Source organism: Corapipo altera, unplaced genomic scaffold, assembly GCF_003945725.1.
Source record: "Corapipo altera isolate COAL_440 unplaced genomic scaffold, ASM394572v1 56, whole genome shotgun sequence".
NCBI classification, from domain to species: domain Eukaryota; kingdom Metazoa; phylum Chordata; class Aves; order Passeriformes; family Pipridae; genus Corapipo; species Corapipo altera.
The window spans coordinates 3,659,557-3,669,203 of NW_020884896.1; the positions used below are offsets into that span (position 1 = coordinate 3,659,557).

The following is a 9,647-nucleotide window of genomic DNA, read 5'->3' on the forward strand; positions in this document are numbered from 1 at the left end:
TGTGGTGAGCAATACCCCATAACCTAGGCCAGGATGGTACATAGCCTCCATCATCTCCTCTGCAGCTGTTTTTAGGTCACAGCAAAAAGGTGGTTATGTTTCATTTCTGTAACTGCCACAGATAGCAGTGCATTGCAGGGTAAAAGTAGAGAGCAGTATTGGCAATGTGTGGTAAAGGTACATTTAAACACATCTCTAATGATTTTTCTTTTGTTGCTTTAATAACAAAACAGAAAAGGACTTGGTTTATTGTAAATTTAATTTCAAGAGCTGTTTTTCCTTTGCTCTCATAAAATAAGATTCCTTTTTAATCCAGTTAATTACACAGAAGTAGCTAGTGTGTGGGCTATTCTACAACATATTTGTACTGTTATTTGGTTGTATTCTAAAATATAGTTCCTGGCTAAAAATAGGCAAATTTTTTTCCTAGTAAATGGAGTGTAATTTAGTGAATTAATGTGCTCTGTGATATGGAAAAAGGAGATTTGGAAAAGATTTGAAAGTAGAAATTGATGGAACTGGACCATTAAAACAGCTGAAGACCTGGTTGATGTTTTGAGATAATTTTACTATCATCAATATTATTTGGATAAAGTCTTTATAGGCAATGGCTGTTTAAAGGAATGAAAGCATTTTTTGCACCTGTCTGGAGTATTTCTGTGCAAGAAGTCCCAGCTGGTAGAGATCAAGTGATGTTTCTGCTTGTGTAGCACCTGTTTTTGATTTCAGAAGGAAAACAAGAAAATTACTTCAATGGGTGGTGACATTAAATACAGCTGCTGCCTGGTGGAAAGCATGTTATCTCCATTTAACCCAAGTGAAAGCACTTCTACCTTTGCATCATGGATAAAATCAAAGCTTCAGGTGTAATCTCCCACAGGAAGAGACAGAAGGGGTTATATTCCCCAAAACTTTCCTGCAGTTATGAAATAAAATTTACTAAGTTTGTAATTTTTATTATGCAGAGGAAGATGGGGACAACCAGAAGGATGTTTTTGACAGAGCTGGCAAGAAGAAAAGGTTTCAGAGTAGAAAATGAGCTAAGGTAGGAAAATGTTTGTGTGTTTTGAAATAACAATGTTGTTTGGAGCACTCTAATTTAATAAATGCAGTCATACAAGTGACTGTTATTGAAGTATTTGCCTATGTATTTGGTGGACATACTTTGCTCTTCCCACTATAAAGATGCTTTAGGATTTCAATGGCTGTTCCTAGTGTGTGGTTCATTTCTGTTGTCTTCTGAGCAGAGAGCAGGGAGAGCACAAACCTTAGCAAAATTTCTGATTTTTCGCTTTTAAAATCTGTGCTTCTAATTTATCTTAAGTCTGTCAATTTTAATGCTTCTGCATATGAACCACATCTTAAGGTCATGTAAATCAGTCATTGTTTATGTCTCCCTTGAAGTCAGGTTAAAAGTAATCTAAACTTCATGGTCAATTTCTAAAACAAAAAAGAAACCTAAGTATACAGGAATGGAAAATGTGATGGGTTGAGGTGGGTATTTCTTTATGTCGTTGACCGATATTATAGTATTTAATCTTTTTGTAGTGCCCTGACGTGAGTCTCAAAGTTACTGGCTTACATTGTGGTACAATCTGGAAGAGCACTGGAGAAAAAAAGCTTAGGAGTAAAATATGGCAGATGGAGCATTTTAGAGTGAAAATATATTCCACCTGCAGATTTGTCTTGTGGTGTTTCAATAAGCCAACTCGTTCTGAAGGAAGCCTTCATCCAAAGAGAGCTTTACATGACTGCTAGTTAGATCATTATACAGTTTTCCAAAAGCTACATTATTGTGTAGCTGAAGGAAAACTAAATATTGATCATGTATCTGTATAGAGATAGTATACAACTGGATCCTCCCTATAAAAGCTCATTTCCACTGATTTTTTTGATCCCATCAACTTTGAAAGCCTGAGAAAGAAGGGAGGATAAAATAATTAGTAAAGCAAGATTCAAGTAGGTATTGAATAGAAGCTGGCAATTAGCACCTGATACAAAACTAATTGGATTCTTGGGGAAAAAAAAATAAAGTGTACTGTTCTGAATCCCACATTAACAATTCCTTGAGATCTGAACAGAGACTTTATCTGGGCTGCTTTGACACACAGATATTTATTGTCAATATTTCAGACTTCTGTAAGTTGCATGAGCAAGTGTTATATTTAATTTCATCTTAGCTGCTACTGGATAAAACAGAACTATTTAACTGTTGATTTTTGGTTTTGAAAATGCCATAGGAAATGTTAAATTTGTTATGTTCCGTGCCAAGAAAAAAGCACAGCTGTACAGGTACCAGAGGAAACTGGTACACAGCAGCTAAACTGCTGCTGTGAGGATAGTGATGGCAAAGTTCCCAGATCTGCAGCTTGCTACAAATACATTACATATGAATATTTTATATGAAGTGAAATAAACCACAGGAAGCAGAAGTTCTATGTCTCTGGTTTTTGTTTTTGTTTTTTTTTTACTCAAGTAAAGATGTGACAGTTTAATTAAAGTAGGACTTAGCAGGGTTAAATAATAATAAACCAAGTAGTATTTAATGGAAATTCACTTTATTTACATTTTGAATCCTTTAGAATAAAATAAATTGGGATTTATTCTTTTTCAATGGACTCTGCTCTTCATGTTCCACTATGTGGAGAGAAAAAAACTGTGCTATATCATGACAATTTTCATGTTTCTGAAGTATAGTACGTTCAGTACCTTTCTTATATTTCCAAAAAATAGTATGTTTATTGCATCAAAAAGTTATTTGATAACAGTTTCATGTGGAGTGATTCCAGTACTTTTCATTTTGCTTTCATGACTTGATGAATTCAGTGATTATTTGTTTGAACAAGGGTTACAGGTTTGTTTTTTTTTTTATTATTGGTCTTCTGGAAAGTACTTTGCTTTGAAAGGTTGTGCAGTCTGCCTTTAACAGCACACATAATTTTTGAAGTCCATGCTAACCAGCTGTCTCTACCAGTGGTGCCCTGTCTACTTGGACAGGTTGATGGCTTAACTTCTCCAGGTGTTACAGAGGGGTTGCAAAGCAATCTGTCAGCTCTGTTTGAAATTTACTGTATATGCACAAGGCTGTCACCAACGTGGGCTAGCAGGAGGTCACAGAGGCTTGCAAATGGAGGTGGCTGCCATCAAAATAATTTATGTTACAATTCTAACTTTACTTCTATAAAAATAGTGTCAAATAGTGACACTGTCTGTCTGTACCTTTCCCCAAGAAGTTTAGGAATCTGTTGAATGATAGAAGTTAATGTTGACATATACTTCAGAGATACTGAGGTCCTACAAATTCCTTGAAAATAAAGAATTTTCTACATTATCTCTGCTGGTTTTCTGTGTGACAGCACCCTCATGGAATGTGTGGGGAGAGGGAAAATTCAGAATCATTCAAAATTTCCTATCAAGTTACTAGTTTTCTAAAATTGCTGAGAAATATCAGCAGGCAGATAAAAGATTACAGATCATGCCAAGTATGTATGTAATCTTTTTCTGAAACATAACTTTGGCCCTGTCCATTATTTTCCTGTGACAGGTACAGAAGTGTGTCTTTTTAATCATGTGATCCTTTCCAGTGTTATTCTAGTACACCAACCAACTTCCATAACCTTTGTGCTACCGTACTTTTAGGCAATGTACATCATATAGTCTATTGAACAACAACTGAAGTTGCAAATTTTATATTTACTAAACTATCAGTTTTGTAAGAGACTTGGCAGCAAGGAAGTGGTGTTTCGATGGAGCATGTTATTCATAAGATTTAATTAATGGGCATTTGACAGTGCCATATGTAAAGAGCTTCATGTAAGTACAGAAAACGTAAATATTCAAAAATATATTACTAGCTTTAAAGCTTTAAATAATTATCATTAACAAACTTAATATTGCAAAGCTTTCACTCATTAATGAGAAATATTGGGAAGGGGCTGTCAGGTATCATCAAGCAGCCTTTTCATTATGGTACTGCTTGTGCAAGCTAAATATTTTCAGAGTTGCAAAGAATGTGTATTAGGATAGTGCCTTATGGAAGGTAAATGATGCTGAAAGAAAGAAAATGTTGCACTTACAGGAGCTGTCAGACTGTAGTCTTTCCTCAAAACAGAGTCAGTGACTGGAATAGATTTATGGTGATATGAAAACATAACTGCTTCCCACATCCTAACATACAATATATACTACAATTTTCAGGAAGTAGATGGTAAGTAAATATGGAAATAACAGCTCTGTATCTGTGTACTGTTGGATTCAGGAAAAAAAAAGAAATATTTTTGTGTGCTTCCTGACAGTGACTCTGTCACTCATATTGTGGCTGAGAACAACTCTTACTTGGAGGTGCTGGACTGGCTGAAAGGACAGGCTGTGGGTGACAGCTCCAGGTTTGAACTACTGGATATCTCCTGGTTTACAGCCTGCATGGAAGCAGGAAGACCAGTTGATTCAGAAATGAAGTATCGTCTCATGGTAAGACAGATCCTACAGTGTGAATACAGTAACATTCAAAATGAGCTGCTGCAATTTTCTTTTTTAATTTAACCTAAACTGCATATACTTGTGATCAAATTCAAAAAAATTCAGAAATTATAACTTTTTTCCCTGAAGTTTACATGAGCAATTCACACAGTTTTAAGAAATTGAAAACATCTTCCATACCTTCTCTATCAGTGTCTGGTAACGTGAATTTACTATGTCAGCATGTGTTACAAACTGGTAATACACAATCACAGAGTGGTTTGGGCTGAAAGATCACCTAACTCGCACTATCTTGCCATGGGCGGGGTCATCTTCCACTAGACCAGGTCACTTAAATTCCCACCCAACCTGGCCTTGAACAATTCCAGGGATGGTGCATCCACAACTTCTCTGGAGAACTTTTTACACTGTCTCGCCACCATCTCATAAAGAATTCCTTCTTTATATCTAATTCAAATCTCTCCTCTGTCAATTTAAAGCCATTACCCCTTGTCCTGTCACTACATGTCCTTGTCAAAATTCTCTCTCCAGCTCTCTTGTAACACCTTTTAGGTACTGGAAGGCTGCTGTTCGGTCTTTCCAGAGCCTGAAGAGGCTGAACAACCCCAGCTTTCTCAGCCTGTAAAAGTTATCATAAAACATGCAACATTATTGTATTTAAAAAAAAAAAAAAGGAGCGCTATTAAAGGCAAAATATCCATCAATGAGTCTCTTGTTGCGGTTTTGGTACTTGTGGTATTTGTTCAAATACTTCAATATCATGGTAGATATCCCACTGAGAGAAGTGTATTTTAATGGGCTTTTGATGGAATACTTTACCTCCTCAAAACAATGCAAAAGTACTAAAACTTTTGCTGTTGTGAGGTGATCAGCTAACAGCTGGGTTCTTGAAGGACCTGTGAAATGAAGGCTGCTGTAGTCTGTGGACATGCATTTACAAACTTGGCACCATCAAATGAAATTGTGCTAAGAGAAAGGAAGTTTTATTATATTGATGATTTGATGAATGGTGTTTGACCTTGGAGCAATGGATGATTAAGTTTTCCTCTGATCTATATCTGACAAAATCATCTCTAATTTCTTGGATTGGAGCATAGTGAGAAACAGTGGTATTCAATACCCCCAGTACAAACAATAAATGCTGAGGGTTTGGTAGGGATGCCTGGGCATGCTGTGCCCAGCATGGTGACACCACATGCCACTGGGCCATGAAATAGGCTGTATGTGGCAGCAGGATGAACCTGTACCCTTGTTCTGCAAGCGCTTGAGCCTCACAGTGATGGACTTGCACTGGTGAAGAAATTAATTCATGTGGCGAGAGAGCTACAAGTCTGGTCTAAAACACTGTGAAGTAAAATGAGGGATTCTTGCTGATTTCTGAGGGTCTGGATTAGGCTTTGTGTGAACGGTGACCCCACTGCAAAATAGTAACTGCAAATGCTGGAACCATGGCAGGATCTGCAGCGTGTGCTTCCTGTGAGGCAGAGAATGCCTGAATATTCAACAGCAATATTGCACTGTTGACTGCTTCTTCATTCTGATGTTTAGATTAGGAAGGATGATTCCTAAATGCCACCCTTCCCCAAGAAAAACTGTAGCTCCTGATTATCTTTTTCAGTCATCTTTCATTTTCATTGCCAGAAATTATTTTCCAGGTTTTTACATAAAAGAATTACTGTTTAATAATGCTGTGGGTTGGAGTGTGTGTGTGTGGGGAGTGAATACACCAGATGCAGCTGTCACTCTCAGACTCAGCGTGATTCCATGACAGAATATGTGTTTATATTTGAAATCTTTCCAATAAAATATTTTTGCAGTATATTTATAATATTTTCAGTGAATATGCTGTAGGGAGAATAGACCAAAGAAATTAATATAAAAAGAAAAAAAAAAAGGGAAGCCTTGTAACTACTGCATTATGTTATCTTACAGGCCATAAAAATATAAATTCAGGGAATGCAAAGAAGTTCTCTAAACAAGAAATAAATCAGAAAAATAAGCGAAATCCTGTGAACTTTGCTGAGAGTTTCACATCAGCATTAAAAATAAATTGAATTACTTTTTATGTACATTCTTAATTGGAGCAGTGCATGAAGACCTCTAAATTCAGATATCTCAGGAAATGTCTTTTCATAATTTTTTTTCTTTTCAAAGCAAGAAATGTCTTTGTCTTTCTCCAAAATTCCTCCATGTGGTTTGTTTTTTTGTTTGTTTGTTTGGTTTTTTTAGTCAATGAGAAGTTCGCTGCCTTAGTTTTCTTTTTATATAAAAGTCCTTTTGGAGTACTCCTGAAGTATAAACTTCTGCAAAAGGTACCAGAACTGTCAGGAGATGATTATTATACTTTGAGACTGGCTCTGCAAGTAAGAGCTTCTGTTTTTATTGCAACATAAAGATTTCATGCTAATAAATGTAGAGTACAATACAGAAGCCAGTGACAGCTATACCATTAACTTTAAAGCTTATAGTTAAGACCAATCTTAATTATATATTTACTTCAAAGTAACAAACATTTTTGTAAAGCAAACAAGGAAAAAAACCAGAAAGATTCTGGAAGTGCAACAAATTTAAAAATAATTTTATTGTTGCAGTGTCACCATGCTAATTTTTTTTTCTTCCTTGAGAAACAAGGAAGGTGTGAACTAAAGGTTAATTTTCTTTTTAAGTACTAGACTGAACTCATACATAATGCAATTTAATTGGAGTTTCACTGAAGACAAATTTGGTCCATTATGTCAGACTTGTAAAATGTGAAATGAAAGTGAATTAACAAACCTTGAACTTGGGCTACATCATGAAGGTTTTGAGGTAAAAGGAATGGATTGCAGTGGGGGGATGTTTTGGGTGAAATCTCATCCATATGTAGTTAGCGGTAAAATTCCCATTAATATCAATAGCAGTAAGATTTCATCTTTCAGATCTTAAAGAAGCCTATTTGGAAGGTCATTCTTCATTCAGGACATTTGTTTTAATGCATTACTGGAAAGAAGTGCCCTTCTCCATGCAAAACAAGGGGAATAAAGTCAGAGTTACAGACCATTAGCTAACATACTAATTACAATTGTCATTAAAGTACATCTTTCTGTGGTTGCGAATGATCCGAGAGATGCTCTGATGTTAATGATTTATAGAGTATAAAAGACTGGTTGACCAGATCTAAGATGATCTGAATTATTATTGATTCATTTGGTAACAGTTGACTTTTATAGTTAATAACCATCATTTAATTTAATAGTTTTTGGAAATACGGTAGCTGAACATCCGCTTTAAAGGGAATTCAAAATATTTCTCAGGCAAATGTATGTCTTTGTCCAGAGGTACCTTTACCACCACAAGTAGATGGGTCTTCTTGACAATAGCAGGACACAGACATTGAGATGTATGCAAGGGCATCCCCACGTGCTAGAAAGTACGGCTGTTTCCTGGGTAATGGAAAAGAAAGAGGCAAAGGGGAAACTTTCAGAGGGACAAAAAGAAAGGAAGGACTTGGCACATTCAGCAGCCCTAAGAACTGTGCTGCATCTTTTCTGCCTTTTCCTGAGTTAGAACCCAAAAGTTCGTAGTTATTTAGTTTGTTTGTGGTTTTAGTTGGTTTTTTTGCTTGTTGTTTTTCTTTTGTTGTTGTTGTTTTGGTTGGGTTTGTTTTTTTGTTTGGTTTGGTTTTTTTGTTTTGGTTTTTTTCTCCTAGAAAGCAAAAGAGACTTATTTCTTTGAACAAAGGATTTTCTTCCACATTAGGAAAAGGAAGTGCCATCTTTTGATCCCTTGCCTTATCGTGTGTCAGGCAACTCATATTTAACATTTTCTGAGGTCTTTCACTCTGTTTTCTTCTGAAAGAGAGAGGCTGCAACTAATGGAAGAGATTCTTCATACTGTCAGTCAGTTTCCCAGAAAATAAAACGAAACTTATAAACTGGCTGCCGCCTCTTCGTAAAATGCTGGGTATCAGCGGACTTTATTATTTGATCAGTGCTGTCTGGACTTTACAAAGCTGCTGGCTGGTTGTATCTGTGCACCTTATTCACTGCTGCTTCATTTTCTCTTTGTTATTTCCCTGTGTCATTATACTTCTTTGTGTGTTAAAAAAATAATTTGACAAAGGGCAAAGTAGTCCTCCACAAGATTAATTCTGTAATGAAGCCTCTCTGCTGTACAAACTGATGTTAGTGGTACAGGTTGATTTTTCTGCTTATGCCATGTGTAAAATGTCACTGTGAAGGAGTAGCAAGTGACATTCACCGTTACTGCAGCCTGGATATGGGGTACAAACTTGGACTAGCTCTAGTGATTAAGTAGCCCACATTTGGAAATTTTTCAGTGGTTGCCCCTGTGCAGTGTACCATAATTTCATTTTCATGTAGTAATCTGCAAAAAAAAAAAAAAGAAGGAATTTTAATGCTTATATTTTTCTCATCCCTGTATTTGTTTCTTCTCAGTACTAGAAGTTATTTTTGATGTAGTGAGTTTCCAGGATTCCCCACACTGTTCTACACTGTAATTGCTATTGATGGAACTTTAGGTTTGTCCCATAATCTGTACAAACAATTTTTTCCCATCTGGTTTTCCCACCAATAAGCAATATCAATCCTGCTCATGTTCTACTGCTGATAGATCATCTCTATAGTTCTCATGCAGGCATCATAATATTCCCTAAAAATCAGACTATAGTACTTACTGTTTGGTAGATGTTTTTGCTGTTTTCTCTCCAAAGTTTCTCTTACTGATTAAAAAAAATGCTTAAATATCTTAACCAAGGCAGGAAGAGGATTTTTATGCCCAGTCTATCACCTTCTTAAATGCATAAATTTTCTGCATTAATTTTGCTTTCATCCACAATGTCAGGTAATGCTGCATGTAGGGCTCTGTGCTTTGTGTGTCTGTGTCCTAATGAAGACAACAGCTTGTTATATATTCTGTTCAGTAACATTCTGTTTGTTCACTGTCTTTGCAGCTGACACTATATTTTCAAGCAGTATATTAGCACTCATCAATCATAGTTTATGTGATTTAAAATCAATTGAAAAATATAATTCATGAACACGTGCAAAAGTGGATGAGTTGTGTTGTTGATCCTGACTGAAACCCATTTTGGTTATTCCCAAGAGCGGTCTTACACCTAAAATGGCTTTCTTCCTTTCATTGTATATTACAAAAACTACCATATAATT

The 9,647-nt window shown here is 36.0% G+C and overlaps 1 protein-coding gene across 2 annotated transcripts in view; it reads left to right on the top strand.

The window, feature by feature from the left end:
- The first annotated feature begins 842 nt into the window (after nt 1-842).
- Nucleotides 843-9,647, top strand: part of DNTT (DNA nucleotidylexotransferase) — an 87,105-nt gene continuing 78,300 nt past the window's right edge. For both annotated transcript variants that reach the window (XM_027647817.1, XM_027647818.1), the window contains exons 1-2: nt 843-1,045; nt 4,296-4,470. In XM_027647817.1, the coding sequence (XP_027503618.1) occupies nt 843-1,045; nt 4,296-4,470 (378 nt within the window). The remainder of the gene's footprint in view (nt 1,046-4,295; nt 4,471-9,647) is intronic.